This window comes from Podarcis pityusensis (assembly GCF_964106645.2).
Source record: "Podarcis pityusensis genome assembly, chromosome: 13".
Classification (NCBI taxonomy): domain Eukaryota; kingdom Metazoa; phylum Chordata; class Lepidosauria; order Squamata; family Lacertidae; genus Podarcis; species Podarcis pityusensis.
Window position 1 is genome coordinate 3,962,408 of NC_138038.1, and position 19,364 is coordinate 3,981,771.

At 42.2% G+C, this 19,364-nt stretch overlaps 1 protein-coding gene and 1 pseudogene across 3 annotated transcripts; both read left to right on the forward strand.

The window, feature by feature from the left end:
• Positions 1 to 109: 109 nt before the first annotated feature.
• TRIP13 (thyroid hormone receptor interactor 13) lies at positions 110 to 18,074 on the forward strand. 2 transcript variants are annotated; one of them, XM_080976880.1, is made up of 14 exons: positions 110 to 234; positions 1,020 to 1,122; positions 2,120 to 2,285; positions 3,179 to 3,308; positions 4,707 to 4,762; positions 9,923 to 10,013; positions 10,414 to 10,486; positions 11,266 to 11,329; positions 13,160 to 13,246; positions 13,612 to 13,718; positions 14,245 to 14,398; positions 16,004 to 16,116; positions 17,302 to 17,371; positions 17,677 to 18,074. In XM_080976880.1, the coding sequence occupies exons 1-14, from the start codon at positions 141 to 143 to the stop codon at positions 17,770 to 17,772; spliced, it is 1,404 nt and encodes a 467-aa protein (XP_080833006.1). In that variant the 5' UTR covers positions 110 to 140; the 3' UTR covers positions 17,773 to 18,074. The 2 variants fall into 2 exon arrangements, with proteins under 2 accessions (XP_080833006.1, XP_080833007.1); XM_080976881.1 differs by having other exon boundaries at positions 113 to 234; positions 1,016 to 1,122.
• Positions 3,991 to 4,394, forward strand: LOC308460960 (reactive oxygen species modulator 1 pseudogene; annotated as a pseudogene). The gene has a single exon. The product of its transcript is annotated as a reactive oxygen species modulator 1 pseudogene (transcript).
• Positions 18,075 to 19,364: the final 1,290 nt, after the last annotated feature.

Consider the following 19,364-nt stretch of genomic DNA (forward strand, 5'->3'; position numbering starts at 1 on the left):
GCGTGGCCGGAAGTGACGGAAGGGCCCCGGCGAGGAAAGAGGAAGCACTTTCCCCGCCCGCCTAGGAAGCCGTCTCTTCTCGACCCAGGGGGAAGGGGCGGGGCCGGAAGTGACGAAAATGGGAGGCGACGCGGCCGGGGATGAGAAGGGCGGGAATTTCGACTTCGGAGGCTGGAAGGCGGAAGGAAGCGGCGAGAGAATCCCGGAGAAGCCCCGGCCTCTCTCTCGGTCGAGGTGAGCCCCCCCACCATATATATGGAAATTAATAATAAATGACCAGTAATAATAATAATAATATAACGTTGTTGTCGGGAGCTGGTGGTTGCTTTGTTTTATCTATCTATCTATCTATTTATCTGTCATCACTAAATTTGCATGCCTCCCTTGACCCAAAGATCACAGGGCGGCTCACAACATGAAAACACAGAATATATAAAAAAAAGCATCAAGAAAGGCGAGGAGTCCTCCCCCCCCCCCCCCATTTCGATAAAGCAGTTCAAATTACCTGTATAACAAATTAACCCAGAAAGCTTAACGTTATTGTCTTAAGACAAGCGATATTTTGGTAATCTAGATGATAGCATCTGTATTATTGTGGGGAAAGTCACGTTACATGTATTGTCTGAACGCAGCTAGCCTAAATTTTTCATAACGATGCCATTGGTGTTCAGGTTGCTTTTCTACTTCTAGACTACTTCTCAATGACATTTTTGGAGGGTGTTGTACCTTTGTGTGCAAGAATTACATCTCATGAATCATGTACAAGAGGAAACCGGGGGGGGGGGGGGGAGAGATAGCTCCATATAGTTTTTCTATTTCTGTTATGTGGTCAGTTATTTACTACCTTGCAGTCATACTCCTCAGACTGAACATTGCAATTCTACCATCATTTTCTACATATTTATTATCACAGTTGCTTTGACATGGAGCACTACAATAAACCAATATTTTTACAGTTGACAATAAGGATCTCCCAGATCTTAGATATAGTATAATGTCTATTTGTTTTTTTCAGTTAGGTTTCTATGAAATGGACAAAGCTGCAGGTGACTTAAAACTGGCTCTTCACAATGGATGTGAATCCTTGCAGATACATGTAGAAGTCCATCAAAAATCAAACAGGTTGGTGTAAAAATTTCCATTTCAGAAACCCCTTTCATCCTCACTTGCAGCAGAATGTCATGTGCTGAAGCGGGGGTGGGGGTGGGGCGGACAAACAATAAGTCCCAGAAGCTGACTAGATGTGGTGGGGCTCAAAACCATGTGTAGATCTCATCCACACTGTATAAAAGGTTTAGAAAAAACAGCCTTATTTCTTAATGAAGTTGCTGCAAGTTCTGTGAGTTGCCTTATACAGATCATTGGTCCATCTAGCCCCCAACACTCCAAGATAACTTTCAGAGATACTGAAAATTGCACATAGGACCTTCATGCAACGTAAATGATCTGCCACAGAACTTTGCTATCTTCCACATTCTAAAGATTAAGGAAATCGTATTTTCAGGAGGAGAATCAGTTACGTTGGTAACTTTTGTTACTTTTGTATACTTGTGGCTAAAAAGCATATTTTCACCTGTGCCCATTTGGCTGATGGCAGGGGACCTTTCCTCTGTACAGTGAAGCTTAGTGCATAAGGTTTAGGCAGGTCGATTTTGTTTTACCGTATTTTTTGCTCTATAAGACTCACTTTTTCCCTCCTAAAAAGTAAGGGGAAATGTGTGTGCGTCTTATGGAGCGAATGCAGACTGTGCAGCTATCCCAGAAGCCAGAACAGCAAGAGGGATTGCTGCTTTCACTGTGCAGCAATCCCTCTTCCTGTTCTGGCTTCTGAGATTCAGAATATTTTTTTTTCTTGTTTTCCTCCTCCAAAAACTAGGTGCGTCTTGTGGTCTGGTGCGTCTTATAGAGCGAAAAATACGGTATATTTTTCTCTTTCTGCAGGCCCTTCACCTGAGAGCAGCTTGCTCAATCCCTAGTAGGATACCATAATCAAGAGTGTGAGGGTTCGCTGCTGGGCATACTTTTCACAGCCTCTGAGTGGGTGGGGTCTCCTTGCACCAGGTCTTTTCTAGCTGTAACGATTATGCCTGAAGTTATGATGTTTTTCTCTTTTACCCAGCACTGCAAAGGAAGAGGATATCAAACTGGGTGTCTTAAAACTACTAGAAAGGCATCCTGTGGTCTTTGGTGATTACAAATGGACTGAGTTTGATGATTATTTCCTGACAAATAATGTGCAGTCCATTGCAGTTGTGGACACAGAGCTAAAGTTGAAGGAAAGACAGGTATTACCTTATGGCTTACCTTATTCAAAACTTATGGGGTGTGTGGAAGGCTGCAGCTTGTTACTATTAAATAAGATCATGAAAGCGGAGGTAACGTCCACTACAATTGCTGTTAAGTGCATTTGTCTGGATCATGAATGCTTTCTGCAATCCAAATTCCCCCGTATTGTTGGCTCCCCTTTTCCAACTGCTACTGGAGAATGCATGCATTGTGTAAGTTTTCAGTTTTGAATGCTCGTGTGGAAATAGAATGCCAGATAGAAAACTGACATGACAGAGAATGGGTAGACAACAGCATTTCTCCCAGAATTGCCACTTTTTCTTAATATGAAGAGTGTTTGCTGCACACACCACTACCCGCAAGAGGGAGCATTGAAAATTGTATTTTCCTCCTACAGTCTGAAGTGGTGAAGTTCACGCTACCACCTCATTCTCTTCCATGTATAGATGAGGGCTTATAATTCATGGTAAGTTTAATTAGACTAGGCCAGACTCCTTTGGGAGCCAGTGTGGTGTAGTGGTTAAGAGCGGTAGTCTCGTAATCTGGTGAACCGGGTTCACATCCCTGCTCCTCCACATGCAGCTGCTGGGTGACCTTGGGCTAGTCACACTTCTCTGAAGTCTCTTAGCCCCACTCACCTCACAGAGTGTTTGTTGTGGGGGAGGAAGGGAAAGGAGATTGTTAGCCGCTTTGAGATTCCTTAGGGTAGTGATAAAGCGGGATATCAAATCCAAACTCTTCTTCTTCTTCTTCTTTGAAAACTACCTCAGACAATTTTTACCACCACTTGAGAAACTGGACACTTTACCTTGCTTTAACAAAAGTTATCTTAAAAGATGTATCCAGGTTGCTTGCCAGAGAGTTCTCATGTGGTTTTTCCTCTTCATTACAGGCAATAAATCTGAGTAAGTGCAACCTTTCATTACACATTTTTCATCTTGGTGAAGAAGGGCCCAGTGCTGAAAATCTGGAGGCAGAGGATGAGAATATTGTTGCGGCTAATCACTGGGTGTTACCAGCAGGTATTTTTAAATTATTTATAGTTTTTAAGATGGTCCTGATGGAGTTGGAACAGCATAGGATTAGAATGTACTAGTCAAGAGGAAGTAGAAGGATGGTTTGATTATTTATGTGGGCAGGGACAGATTTAGATTAAAACTGATGGGAGCAAGCAAGAAATTGAAAACTGCATAGAACACTAAATTAGAGTACACTGGTCCTGCCACTTATTTGTAATGGGGGTTTGAGCCCCATGTTGGACAAAAGATTCCTGCATTACAGGGGTTGGACTAGATCAGGGGTTGGCAAGGTTTACCTTGCCTGGGCTGGTTCACTCCAGCGGAGATCCCTCCGTGGCCTGGATTGCGGGCGCGTGTGAGTATGCACACCCATGATTTCCGGCGCATGCGCAGACACAATTTCCAGCACTGCAGAAGTGAGTCCCTGTGCCATGCTGCGCCAGGGGCTCAGTTCAGGGGCAGCTCGTGGGCCAGTTAAACGACCCCCATGGGCCGCTTGTGGTTAAGAGCCTACCCCTGGACTAGATTATCCTAATGGCCCCTTCAAACTCTATGATTCTACTATGCATGGAAATAAATGAAGAGTGAGAGGAGTCCTAGATCTCACGCAAACGTCCCAGAGCCCAGTAAGCAAGGTGGAGGGCTCAAAAAGTTCTTTCCATGACTTGACTCAAATGTACAGGTGATGGGGAAACTCGGGTGGAACGAAGCGTGGAGTGGTCGAGATGCCTGTGACAGTGGGGCCATATGGCCAATCCCAACCCAGTTGCTTTGACAGAGTGAAAATGGGCTTCATGATGGGCTTTGCTGTTGGTATGGCAGCAGGTGCACTGTTCGGCACATTTTCTTGTCTCAGGTTTGGCATGAGAGGGTGAGAACTGATGGGTGGTGTTGGCAAAACCATGATGCAGAGTGGTGGAACTTTTGGGACATTTATGGCAATTGGCATGGGAATCCGCTGTTAATGTTACTTTTCTATCACGAAGACCAATGCCCCTGCAAGTTGGAAGTTCTGCTATGTAGTAGAATAAAAATCTCTGCATCAGGATTGAATAATCCATCAAAAAAAAAAAAAAATGTACAGGTGATTAGATTGCAGATGGAGAATCTTTGGCCATGCTGGCTGGGGCTGATGGGAGCTGGAGTCCAGCAACATTTGGAAGGGAACAGGTCCCACACCAAGGCTGAAATGCATCATGTTGTCTTAACCGGAATAAGAAATATGACGTGATCCTATGTATGTGTGTTCATAAGTATGTTCAGTGCAGAGAATGCAGCACTGCAGCACCACCAAAGTTGGTGTAATTCATTAAGTAGCAAATGGGTTGTTGGGTTTAAAAATGATATTTTGATTTGCAAAACCACACATTGGAAATGATGCATAATGGTTCTATGTTTCAGCTGAATTCCATGGTCTATGGGAGAGCCTTATTTATGATGCTGAGATAAAATCAGATGTAAGTTGAAAGTATTAAGTTTTTATCTGGGATATAAACGGTTCTTCATTGTAAACTTTAACTGAACTAGATGAGTTGTCCACTCTTACTCAGGCTTGTGTCAAGTTCAGAAGCAGTTTGTTTGTTTTTTATAATTTTTTAAAATTAGTTTTCAATTACAGTCCAATAATAGTTTCATTATAACAGTATCAATTTATAATACCAATCATTCAAATACCCAGTTATATAATTTAGATAAAGTGACCCCCTGCATGCTAGATTTGATGGTTTGATGATTTTCTTTATTTCTGCATTCCAAAATCTTATTAATTTCATTTACATTCTGGTCATAATAATAATCCATTATAGGACTTCCGGGTTGGCGCCATCGCCGAATGGCGGACTCCCTCCGAGCTCCGGAGGGAGTCTGCTCGGCAGGGGCTGGGTCCTACCGCACCGGCGATGCGGGGACCCTTAAAAACCACGGCCACGAGGGTCGTGGACATGGAGACTCGGCTGGCACCGCTAGCGCCCTCCCGACTCGTGAAGGAGCCTTTTTAAAGGCTAAGGATCGGGTGCCGGGGAGAAGCGTGGTGCTTTGAGTCCTCTGCTATCCCTGCCGAGCGCAGCCGCATGCCATCCGGCGGAGAGCGCTGACTTCTTCTATTGAAAATTCGGACTTTTAGACAACAACCCGTGAGTAATTTGGAAACTGGGTTTAAAAGGAGGAAAAAAAGAATTTCTTTTTGAATTGGATACGAGCGGGGGGGGATCCAAAAAGGAAGTCAGTCCCCCCCCCTATTGTAAACCTTTCAAGACAAGGACGGGGTAACCAAGGTCCAAAAAGATTTGTTTGCTGATAAAAACTAAGAATTTCACGATGGGGAATTATAAGAACTGTGCTGGAGGATGAACTGAGGGAGAAGAAACGTAACCCCCCCCCCCTGGGAACCGGGGTGATTGAAGAGAGAGCCTGGTGAAAAGAGTCGGAGATTTTGACAGCTGTCAAAGTAGCTGTCAAAGTCGGAAAGCAGAGAGGATTTTATTATGAGAACTTTGCTGGCTAAATTTGTTACAATTTGCTACAATTTGTTAAAACTTGGATACAAAATGGCGAAAATATGGATAACAATCGGACTTTTGGACTAGAGAAGACAAAGTTATAACAATCCCCCTAGAGGAGTTTCGGGACATTACAAAGATGGTCGTAAGTGAAAAAAACACCATTGGAATTTTACAGGACTGGTTATCTTCTGGGAAAGCTGCGAAACGGAAACAATATTTTGTCTACAGGGTGTTCAGCTAAAGGAGACAATAGAATTTTCTATTGAAGAAAGGAAGGGACTGAACGCAAGTTTTTGTTCCTGAATAATAATAATCCCTGCAGACTTACTAAGCTTCTGAATTAGAACGTTTCAGCAGCGGAACAAGAGAAAACTGGACTACAATTTGGAAAGAACAATGGGGGGAGTTTTATTACAGATCTGAAGTTAAGTGTTCTAAAAATGTTTATGAAAGGGGAAAAAAAAAAAAAAAAAGAAAAGAAAAAACCAGCAAGGAGTTGGGGGAAATAGGTGATTTATGGATTGTAAGAATCCCAGGCGGATAACATGGTTTGGTGGTCAGGGGGAAATTAAACCGGGGACAGGGGGGGAGAACTATAATCCAAAGGCTTGTTAACTTCTTTTTTTTTGAATTAGCTTTGTCTTATCTATTATACTCTTTATTTCTTATTTCTGATACTTTTATTATGTGGGGAGTTTTTATTATTAAAAAAAGGGAAATTGTGGAATGAAAATGGGGTGGGCCTTGGGAAAGAAATTTTTTGTGTTTTATTAAGGGTATTGATGTGGAGTGCAGAAATTTTAAATTCGAATAATGGTTTAACAAATTAAGTTTTTAATTAGAATTGAGAGCTTGTGGAGCCAACAATATGAAAAGGGAATATGGTAGGGGTGGGGGAAGGGGGGAGTCCCAGAAAGCGGATATATGAAAATAAGGATATATGAAAATATGTAAATTCTTGCTTTCTGTATTTTCTTTTTTTTTTGAAAATTTTAATAAATATTATTTAAAAAAAAAAAAAAAATAATAATCCATTATACAACAACTGCAATATTCATAATTTCTATTTGTGTTGACACATTAAATGATTTATAAAACTACAAGTTAGGAACTCAAACTATATCCTTGTTCTTCCTGTGTGGCAATTATTCTGTCTGTGGTGTTTCTTCGTGTCCTTGTAAGATGTTATATCTTTCCTTCCCCCGATTGTTGCTGTTATCCGTCATGCCTTAGGCAGTGCTGATATCCTATTGTTGTTCCAGAAATGTCTCCGTCGCTCCATCCCATGCTTCGTTGTTTTGCAACTTTAACAGCTGCAAAAGTCACTCTATCCCAGTAGATAATGTTTTCACCATTTTTCCTCTCAGCCTGGGAAGAAGAGCGATCTGTCGAACTGTAGATGACTCAGTAAAGAACCTTATCCGTTCCTTTGCAGTTCACAAACTCCTTTCATCCTTCCTTCCAACTGAAGATATATGAGCAATTATACTTCCAATTAAATTAAATTCCAAGTCCTTTTAGCATTACTCAGTTGACTCCATAAATAATAAAAGATGGGGAAGAGTCAGCTCTAAGTTTCCATCGTAAACCTTTTGCAAAATACAGCTCCCTCCATTTTTCCTTTTCTTACACATACAGTTCCATTTGATGCTATATTACATATTTATAATCCAATTTCTTCCATCCTTGCTTATACAGTGGTGCCCCGCAAGACGAATGCCTTGCAAGACGGAAAACCCGCTAGACGAAAGGGTTTTCCGTTTTTGAGTTGCTTCGCAGGACGAATTTCCCTATGGGCTTGCTTCGCAAGACGAAAATGTCTTGCGAGTCTTGAGATTTTTTTTTCGCTTTTCCCCCCCTTTATCTAATCCGCTAAGCCTTTAATAGCCTTTAATAGCCTTTTAGCAGCTAATCCGCTAAGCCTTTAAGCCTTTAATAGCCGCTAAACCGCTAATAGCGCTAATCCGTTAAGCCGCTAATAGGGTTGCTTCGCAAGACGAAAAAACCGCTAGACGAAGACTCTCGCGGAACGGATTAATTTCGTCTTGCGAGGCACCACTGTACAAATATAATCTGAACTAACATTCAGAGGAGCGTTGCCAAATTATAAATGTAGAGAATAAAACTTTAAATAAAGAAACCGTAGGCTCCACTCCCACACCTTTTGCACCAAATGAGGTCTTATCTCAAGTTCAAACCTTAAAGTCCTTGCAGTTGGTTTGTTCTGCGGTTTGTGATCTCATCTCTTATAGCATGCCCCTGTACTTTAGTTCAATTAAGCTCTAATTAATAGGAGAACCTCTGCTTCTTAATGGTGTCAGAGGGTTTTCAGCAGGCAAAGTGCTTTTGCATTGGGCACCTCCCTGCTCCCTGCATCCAATGCCGGAGCGAGAGCCAGGTACCGAGATGAACTGCGAGTGAAGCCTATTCCCTGGAGGGAATTTGCAAGGATAATTACCCTCAATAATCCTTCTTTTTTCTTTGCCAACAATCTCCCACTGTCATGGAGGCTGCCTCCATTAAGGCAGAGTGGAACCGGAAGCCAGGTTCAGAAGCAGTTTAGATTGGCTTGGTTTGGACTGCAAGGAGTGACCACAAGGAGTTTTGCAGTTTTCAGTGCCATTTTTGGTTAACTGCAGCTTGTCATTTTGTCCAAACCAGGACAGAAATTTCCCTACCACCATAGAAAATGAGCTTATCACACCTGCATGTGACAGATAATCCACCCATTTAAAAAACAAAAATGTGATTGGAAAATACAGCTTTAAGGGCTGCTCCTGGAAAAACTGCTTCTGTTGCTGGACCAGTTTTGTTATTTAGTTGCATTTCCTCTCCTTGTTTCTTTTTCTTCTGATTCTATGGATCTTAAATTTCTCCAAGCTGCTTGTAGTGGGGCTATTTATGTACAGATTGCTCTGGGATTTTGCATGGCTTCTGTACACAAAGGTTTATGCAAATGAGAAATATAAGTAGTTTTGCATAATTCCTAAACATTCTCGCTGTTTGTTGAGGATTTATGCTTCCTTTAGGGTCCCCATTAGTTTTAATTACCTGTAGATTGCATTTAATATGTTTCCAAAAGGATCCTCACCTGTCCTGTTCTGTCCCCTCTCCATCTTCTGTAATAGTCAGTGTTCCTGTACTACTTGGAAATAGTCCCTTGGTCTCCATATGTTTGATCTATCATCTTGAGGACTGGAGTAGCTAACAGTGCAATGCTCTCTCTATATATGCAGGTATAGGATCACAGTTTAAAGTTGCACTATTGATGGGAAGTGTGAAAAGCAGGATGTCCAGGTGGCACTGGGGATGCTGAGCAAATTAATAAGTTACGCCTTTGTTTTAAATTTTGTGCTATCCATAAGTTGACTAGCAGAAAAATTTGCAGGCTAGCTACTTTTTACTGGCTTGAAAACAAGACTTGAGTATGGAATCTCTATCTTCTTACTACCCCGTCTGCTGTTTAGACTCCTAAATAGCTGGGCATGGATCCCACTGCATTAACACAGCAACTGAACAATATTTTTGTTATGCGCAAGTTAATTGATTAGGTATATTGGTTCAAAGTGTCCAACTTGTTTGCTGGTGTGCGGGAAAATGTCTATCAAGATCCTTACACAGTTAATCATGCATGGTAAATGAGAAATTGCCTGTGACTCTTCCAAGGAATGAAGTCTTCTGAACACGATTGTTTTCTGAATGGGATGCAATACTACATTAATATTTCAACACACTGTTTTAGGACTGTCTTCCAGAATAGACACAAGACATTAACAGCAAACAAAAAACAAAACAAATAATGGGAATGAATGTTTGTGCAAGCATTATGTAAATATATTGGAAATTCCAGAGGTAGCAGGATATCAGACAAATTTCACAGCTATAGGTGTTAATTTTTATTGCCTACTGATCTTGAAAGTCTTGTGCTATTTGCCTACAAATACAATACTGGGTTCTGATGTACCAACGTGGTGGTTTCTGTTCACACTTCTTTTTTGCTATCATTGAGAAAAAGAGAGTGCTTCATTTTTAAAAAAACAACTAAATAATTCAGTTATAATGTGGAATTTTATTTCTCTCCCCCCCCCACCCTTTTCTCTCTCTCTGCTCAATTAGCTATTAGATTATGTGACTACAACATTACTGTTCTCTGACAGAAATGTCAACAGCAACTTGATATCGTGGAATAGAGTTGTTCTGCTGCATGGTAAAGTTTAAATTTTGCCGTTTTATACAGGACTGAAGTACTTATAGCCTTTATATAGCACCCTTAAAGTGTTGAAAGTACTTCACGTGTCTTGGACTCATTCATATGTGACACATAGCCATGGTTTACTTTAGCCATGGTTTGTGGTTGTTGAACCAAACCACAAGTTAGTGTATATTTTAATGTACGAAAGGAGTCTTAAAATACTAGACAGAAGTAAATTGCTTCAGTTTCATCAAACATGTGAAGCATGCAAAGGCCAAAACCTCACTTTAGTTGGAGATGATGATTAAACTTGTTAGCCCCTGCTTTGGGGGGGGGGGGGGCAAAAAGTAACTCAAAGCAACTTACAAAATTAGGTATGTGTTCAATACTTAAGTTTTCTGTACTTTAATTGCAGGTCCTCCAGGAACTGGTAAAACTTCGCTATGTAAAGCACTGGCCCAGAAGCTGACTATTAGACTTTCTCATAGGTAATTCAGATAACTGTTTGGTATCTTAAAAGTTAAAATAGTACCTAGTCTAAGAGCTCTGCTTTTCAAAAGTAGACTATTCCTGTGCTATGCAGCTCCTTTTCATTTTCCTGTGACTTGCAGGAGAGAATTTTCCAGCGGATTGTTCCTCGGACATCTTCCCTCTGTTTTGTGCCTCCTCACCGGCAAGATGAACTCTTGGGTGGAAGAAATTAAAAGCAATGCTATGCATTTGTTTTAGAAAGTGAGAAAATATTATGTCCCAAAGTAATTGAAATAACTTAGCTATTGAAATTCTAAATTATTTAACAAATAATGATAGGTTGAGCACTTTTTATAATGACAAGTTGGGCACGTTTTCAGTGGGGATCTAAGAACATACCTAGGTGCTTGCAGCTTTAATGGGAAAGTTAACAGGCTGGACCATGCTGTGTGAACTTAGATTTCACCAGGGTCCTTGGGGAAATGCCCTTACGGATAAGGTGGAAACATAGGAAGTTGTCCTGTGCCGTCAGAGCATTTGTTCGCCTCACTCAGCATTGTTGACAGTGACTCCCCAGCGTTGCAGACTCCCCGCTCTGCCTGCAGATGCCACTGAGGACTCACCCAGGGACCATTTGCAAGTGGAGCGTCAGGCTGCAGCCCTTGCCCTCGACTTAATTTCACTTTCTTCAGGGTTATCACTGCACTCCTGGACTTTTCCCTTTGAGCTATATGAGCACCAGCAGCAATAATGATTCTCCTGCTTTTACTGAGGTGATTTTTCACTTAAATTTTAGATATCGCTATGGACAGCTGATAGAGATAAACAGCCATAGCCTCTTCTCCAAGTGGTTTTCTGAGGTAAGTATTTATGCAACATTCTTAGCGGTTTTGTGATTCGGAGAATGTTTCCTGCCTATGCAGTGGTTTAAAGATACTGTCAAATTTGTCCAGTAGTTAGGGTTCTTATGCTGTGTTTTAGCACACGGTTCTTTTTACTTTTTGGTGTAAAAGTAAATACTGTATCCATGAACCTGATGCAGAGAAAATAATGTTCTCCAGTACAGCCCTTTAGACAAAATGAAGTGGATTGTGGAGAACTACCTCATGCGACAATACACAGTAAGAAAAATTGCAGAGCCTTAATAAGTGGAGTTAATGGCTAACCCTCCTTTTAGCACGGGAACCCCGTCCTTTCTCCAGCCTTCTGCTTCTTGCACCACCAGGATATCTCTGTAACATGTACTTGGTCTATTGCAGCAATTGACAACCTTTTAGGCCACATTTGGATTTCTGAGAAGGTGCCATGGATACTATTCCCTCTAGTCGCTTCTCTTCCCCTTCCCTCGCTTGGATCAGGCCTCTCTGAGAGACAGAAAACATGCACACACAACACTTTTTTTAAAAAAAGCCCCACATTTCTAAATATATTGACAAAGTTGTGTCAAAGTATATAAAGCAAAATTATTAGTTATAACAGATATGCAATGATTGTGCATTGCTTAGATTGGTGACCATGAGTAAAATGTATTTTGTACCAGTAACAATAAGTATTTATAGGAATTTTTAGGAAGGGGGTGAGGAAGAGAAGAAGGAAGAAAATAAAATGTGTACTTCATGCACGCCAACTGTGCTGTAAGCTTTGGGTTCTGTTCTACCATATACCTCATTATTTGTGTAATCAATAAAGTCACATTGGGCAACATAAAAATTCTAATGTTTCTTTTGACCTCTTGCTTCTTTAATTTTTGCGACAATTTTTCCAGTAACGCTGTTTGGCAAATTGCTGCTCCACGAGTAACAATTGTAATGATTTCCATGTCCTGGCAATAATTGTTCTTGCAGTGGTTAAAGATGTATTATGAGTCCGTTGTTCTAATTTGCAACATTTTGTGACTTTGCAAGTTCAGTAGTGCTAGTCAGGGGGTCTGTGCATTGTAATCAAAGGTATTTCCGTAAATACAAGGGATCTGTGTAAAGCCTGGATCCAGTAGAACTACTCTGATTCCTGAAAAGCACATAGAGCTGAAAAAGGAAGTGGGAAAGAGTGTCCGTCTTCCAGCTTCCTTTGGTGCTATGTTCTTTTCAAGGGAGAAAAAGTTAATGGCCTTCACCACCTTATATCTGGTGAGGGAGAGGTTTTATGGCTGATCCCTGATTTAGCATATTGTCTAAGACTGCAATTCTGTACTTGCTTACCTGGGAATAAGTCCAACTGAACACAGTGGATTGTGGTGCTAGAAGACGAACAAAGCAGGACACCTAGCTTGCCTTCTAAAACCACAGAGAAGTAACTACAATGGGAACAAATCAGCAACTCTGCTTGATTCTTCCTGTTAGCAAAAAATGTTTGTTCATTCTAAGCCAGGTGGGGAGCACTGTGTGTGAAGTCTCACCTGCAAAATCCATGAGTATCCTCTGCCACCTAGGCTTCTTGGAGGCCCCATCCGCTGCATGGCCCTGCGCCCTGCTAGAATGTTAACACCCCTTTTCAGGTTCTCCATCATCCCCACCAAGGGAGGTTGAGCCCACAGGTCAAGAACAGTTGTGTTTCTGCTGCCGCTATAGCTGTTGTGGCAGCAGCAAGTGCCCATGTTTGGTCACCAGAGGGGATTGGGAAAGTGCCAAATGGCAAGACTGGGAGAGCAGAAAGGAATGCATTATTTTATACACATCCATTTTTTTCCTCAGAGTGGCAAACTGGTTACCAAAATGTTCCAGAAGATTCAAGAATTGATTGATGACAAAGATGCCCTTGTATTTGTACTGATCGATGAGGTATGGCCACAGCATCATTTTAAATGTTAAAACATTGGCTGCGTTACATTTCTGGGTCATGGTGGGAGATAAAATGACAGAAGGGGCGATTTTGATTGGCAAGAAGATTATCATATTATTTTAGCATAACTTATTTTCAGTCCCTTTTTACATTTATGATAATGGTGTTTGAGAGTTGCTGTAGATGGCAACTTAGTTGACAGGACAAGGAAAGTCCTAAATGTGACTGGTTGAGTTGTTTCGCATAGATGCCTCCTGAATGTAGGACGGAGTAGCTGTACACACATTAAATACATGTGCTACTGTGATTACTGTTTCTAAAAATATGAGAGAGAGCTACTTTTGTTTGTTCATTTTTGTTTAAGGTGGAAAGTCTCACAGCAGCACGTAGTGCTTTTCGGGCAGGGACAGAACCTTCTGATGCCATCCGGGTTGTAAATGCAGTCTTGACACAAATCGATCAGATCAAAAGGTAACAAGCTACATTTATAACTTTTTCTGGAAGGGTATAAATTGCCCAGGAACAATTGGAAGGCACAAAAGCAAAGGAGCTACTTTACAAGATCTGATTAGTAGGTCCTAATAAGGCAATGTTTATATCCTCCCATCTGGCATAAAATATGATCAGATGATATTTGCCATTCTTACAGGATAATTGCTCCATCCAGGTTTCATTGGAAAGCATCCAGATTCATTTGTCCAGTTCTGAGTGGGTCCCTTTAGTTGTTGAGGCAGTAGGTATCCCTACAACACTGATGTGCAGTCCCAGTGTCCTTTGGAGTCCTCTAAACCTCAGCTTTCACCTTTTAGATTCAAAGTACGTTCTTACCTATTGTAGTCGCAGAGTGGCATGGCAAAAAATTCAGATTAAATCCTTCAGGTGCAGTCACCAGCCATGTACCCAAGAGGCTATCAATGCAAAAGTAACTGACAGTGGAAACTTTCAAGTGTTGAACCTATGAAATGAGTGTTACAACATCTGTGTGTGTTTCTTAAAGGTATCCTAATGTAGTTATCTTGACGACCTCAAATATCACGGAGAAAATTGATATGGCCTTTGTGGACAGAGCCGATATCAAGCAATACATTGGCCCACCTTCTGCCGAAGCAGTGTTCAAAATATATCTTTCTTGCTTGGAGGAACTAATGAAGGTAAACTCTCAGAAGCTCTTATCATCCACATGGTATCAAATCCTTAGAGGCACGACTAGCATCCTAGAATTCCAACAAAACATTAGAATGTGGGCCCTCACAGTAAAACGCTGTGTATGTGTGAGACTGTTAGGATATAGTTCCATTCCACCTTTAGAACAGATGTGTGGATTGTTGTATGTCACATGTCTGTTTACTTCCAGCACAGTCTGCTGGGGACTTCCGTTGTATATTGCTTTTGCTATGCTGCTGTTTGCTGGGACACGAAGGGAAGCAGACATGTTTTTCCTTTGTTCCTGATGCTGAATAAATGCCTGTAAATATGCTGACATAAGCCTCTGTCCGCCACTTCCGTTGTGAAAAGTTACTCACTCTGCTGATTAGAGCGTGCTCAGTCTCTGAAGGCTTCTGAGGCTCGAGTTGCTGATAGATGCTGTTCCGAGAACCGGAGTTCACCCTGCTGCTGGCCGGTGGCTGGAGCCAGCTGGGGGCCTGCCAAATGCCCCCGTCTCCCTGGATGCATCCCAACGGAGATGCCCTCTTTGCTCAAGCAGGAGGCAGCCCCAAGTCAGTGCAGAGGGGGGTGTTGGTGAGGCCTCCCTCCTCTAGCAAGTGACAGTGTGGTCAGGCTGGCTCTGCTTCCCCCTGGCTGTGAGAGAAGGTGGGGTTTGCTGAGCTGTCCGATTGGGTGCCCAGGCTTTCTCCACCTCCCATCTAGCTATAAAGGGAGGGCTATCTTGTGATCACCTGCCACCCTTCTGAGGGAAGGAGGAGAAAAGGACTGGGCAGCTGCTGAAGCTCAGCAGAGCCATGAGGAAAATCCTAGGGGCACCTCAACTCTCTCCCTTTTCCTCAGTCCTGGAATAGGGAAGTCATTGTTCCCTTTGAATGAGCAACCTGACCCTTAAAGGAAATGGAACACATTCCTTCTCTTCTCTCCACCCCACATGAGCCCAGAGCATCTGTTTCACAGCAGAGGGAGGGAGGCCTGAGCAGTTCGTTTCTGCCACTTTTCAGGGTTTAAAAAACCTTTTGGCTTTTTCAAAAAAAAAAAAATCTGCTTCTCCATACCTTGGTGTTTGCATACCTTGGGTATGTTTGTCCCTATTGTTGCTTTTCTGCTTACAGATGTTTGATTATCGTTGTTCCATCATTTACCTCTGAATGCTCATTATGTTACTTACCTGCGTTAGATAATGGTGAGCTACTAGTAGACAGCATGTGGGGAGTTTTTAAAATAAAAAATATAATTTGTTTTTGGGTTGTAACCAGGGCCCCCAGGGTGGTATACAAAACATTCAAACAAACCAGACTGAGAAAAGAACTGTGTGTGTGTGTGTGTGTGTGTGTGTGTGTGTTTAAGCAAAACTCTGAGGAGTGAAATAACCTCCACAATCTGCAAATCATTAAGAGCTGTGTGGAATAGACATTGTTTTTACTTCCCACCTGAAGGTGAACCCAGGTGAGGCCAGTCTCACCTCTCTTGGGAGGGAGTTCCAGCTGGAATGATCCTGTGTGTTCCCCCCAACCTTTGTTATGTTTTGAGTAGTAATGCGCTTGTGAGATTTATACATTTCTTACAGATAAGATCTTTTTCCTCCCAAGTGCCAGATAATATATCCTCGACAGCAGCTGCTGACACTCCGTGAGCTGGAGGTGATCGGTTATTTAGACAGTGATGTGTCGAAACTGAGTCTCATATTGAGAGAAATTTCAAGGTAGGATTCTTGGTTTCATTTAATCTGTCTTTTAATTTTACCCTCACAAGTAAAGTGAAGGTTGTGGTTCTTCACTTACTCTCCCATGAAATCAAATGCTTGTGCTTTCAGAATACAGGCCAAAGTGAGAAATTATCCTCTGCTGTTTCTTGATGGATCTATGCAGGTTTAGTACTTTGGGGGGGGGGGGTAAAATAAGCAAATAATGCTGCTTCTAATAGGGTAATAAAATTCCCTGATTTTTAATGAGCTTTTTGCTAGAGAAAAACAATTATAACTTAGTGCAGCACTGAAAATGCAAGTATGAATTGTGTCCAGGTGACCCAGAAGGGGGAAGCCTTTCCAAAGGGAAATTAACTGGTCATCTTCTTCCACCTGTGGTCAACATAGGTATGTGGGCCACTGCATTTTATGGTCTAGGACAGGCTTCCTCAACCTTGGCCTACCGGATGTTTTGGGACTACAACTCCCATGATCCCTAGCTAGCAGGACCAGTGGTCAGGGATGATGGGAATTGTAGTCTCAAAACATCTGGAGGGCTGAGGTTGAGGAAGCCTGGTCTAGGAGCTTCTGTGATCTAAGGCTAGTTCTGTCCTTTTTCTTGATATTTCATCACACTCTTTCTCAGGGAATGTAGAATTGTTTTGTGGTCTTTGAATAACTTTCTGAAATAATTAATAAATGTTCAGTAGTGAACAAGAGTTGCTGCACTTTATCTGCAAAATGCCTTTCCTTGGCACAAAGTAAATTGCAAGAATAACAAAAGGAAGACTTTTTTTCTTTTTAAAAAGTAAACCAGCTTTTCATGTCAAATACATCAAGGCATATACCTACAAAAAAAGCAATGGAAGAAGTCATCCTGGCTCTGGGCAAGGCTTAGAACTCCTCCCCACTCCCAACACCCCAATATCAGCATAGAGGGAACTTTCTGTAGGAAAACTGAGTTCCCAGCTGCAGTCTGAACAAGTACAGTCTTATCTCCTCACCCGCTCTTTGTGAGAACTAGGTCTAAGGGAGACTCAGTTCTGAACACCACAGCTGCTGACTACCAACAAGAAGAGATGTTGTAGAAATTACCAGTCTCGTATCCTAATTTTGCTATTCGTAGCACACTTAGCACTTCCTTATGTGCTTGTATTTGTGAACGTGAGCCTGATGCCTCTCCTTCTTCTGTATTTAATACAGGAAAAGTGAAGGACTTAGCGGCCGTGTTTTAAGGAAACTTCCTTTTCTGGCACATGCACTTTACATTCAGGTAAGGCCCTGCTCCTTGTTCTTGTTACTGCAGGGACGGGCCGTGTTCGCTTGCTGGCTTCCTCTGACCCAGGGATTTGGTGCCAACAGCACCTACTCTTTGTTGACCCATTTCAGGCTTCTGTATATGGCTTTTGGAATTTGCTCTAATGTATTTATTGCCCATTGGCTTTCCCCCAGTTTTGATGGAATTTAGCAATTCACCTTCTGCTTGTAAAATGCTGGTGCCATGGGGCCAGTCCCTCCCTCTCTTATGTGATGGATACACTTACCTTGACACTGGTTTTACTTTTATTTTTATTCTAGTCACCTAATGTCACAACGACAGCTTTCCTTCAAGCCTTGTCACTTGTGGTGGACAAGCAATTTGAAGAAAGAGCAAAACTTGCAGATTGCGTTTGACAATTCTCCTTCCTCCTCCAGTGCTTGACTGAGTAGAACACTTCCATTAGTTACTCTGTTGTATTGTCTTTCTGCATGATTGTTAGGACTTATTAAGGAACCTGTAAAAACCTGAATAAGAAGAAGTAGGGAAATGTATAGTTTTTTCAATGATATGTTTCCAAGTGCAGTTTAGGCATAGAAACTTTATATACATTGAAGAGCTTTATTTCATTTGAGCTGTAAACCTGATTAATTCCTAAAAAGAACTATCTTTGTCACTGTTCATGTACATTTTTTAAAGCTGTATCGGAAATTCTGCACTTTGTGTACCTGTAATTTGTATCATTTTCTGGTATTTTTCTGAACTAGAATATTGTCAACAAAATTAAAAAAACAAAATACTGCCGAAACAGATGTGCTGATTATGGGTGGGATCCAGCTTAGTCTTTCAGTCCATTCTTTTGACCCACAAGATGAAATTCAGTGCAAGTAAAGTACATTAAAAGCACAGAGACTAATAGGACAGATCATAAGACTAGGCATGTTTCTGACTTTTGTCTAATACAAATTGATCTCTGATCCTGACCACCTCAGACAGAAACTTGGCAACGGCCAAAGTCACACTGGGAATCTTATCGTCTAGTAGCAACTTGGCACAGAATTGGGCAGATTTACTTGGTAGATTTGCCATTAGTGAATTAATCAGATGTTGCTGGGCCTGTTTCTGTAGTCTACAGGACAGGAGAATGTTCTTCATGCATTCTGCTTCCTGATTAGCACATGCGAAATACGGGACACCAGCAAATCTACCTCACAACATTTCAGCGGGAAACACATTAAGTCTTAGTAAAAGTCTATGATAATTGGCAACGGATCCAGCTTAGTATGAGTGGGAATCTGCCTGCACAACAGGGCTTCTCCTCCCAGCTGCAGCCCCCCCCCCAAAAAAAACCAAGAACCCTGGAGCAGATTCTGGGCCTGTGTGGTGGGGCTGGAGGCGGGGGGAGAAGAGAAACTGGGGGTGACGTGCGAATGGGCAAGCGTCATTGGATGTCACCACCCCTAAGGCTTCCATAAAAAGGGTAAAGGGACCCCTGACCATTAGGCCACTAAGTGAATGAGCATGGCCACTAAGTGAATGAGCATGAAACACTTTCTGAACATTCTTAGAATACAAGTGTCCCTATAGTTTCTGATTTGATCCCAGAATGTCCCGTTTTTCCTTAAAGGTAAAGGTTAAGGGACCCCTGACCATTAGGTCCAGTCGTGGCCGACTCTGGGGTTGCAGCGCTTATCTCGCTTTACTGGCCGAGGGAGCCGGCGTACAGCTTCCGGGTCATGTGGCCAGCAGGACTAAGCCGCTTCTGGCGAACCAGAGCAGCGCACGGAAACGGCATTTACCTTCCCGCCGGAGCAGTACCTATTTATCTACTTGCACTTTGACGTGCTTTCGAACTGCTAGGTTGGCAGGAGCTGGGACCGAACAACAGGAGCTTACCCCGTCGCGGGGATTCGAACCACCGACCTTCTGATCGGCAAGTCCTAGGCTCTGTGGTTTAACCCACAGCGCCACCCGCATCCCTTAAGGCTTCCATATTAGGCTCAAATAG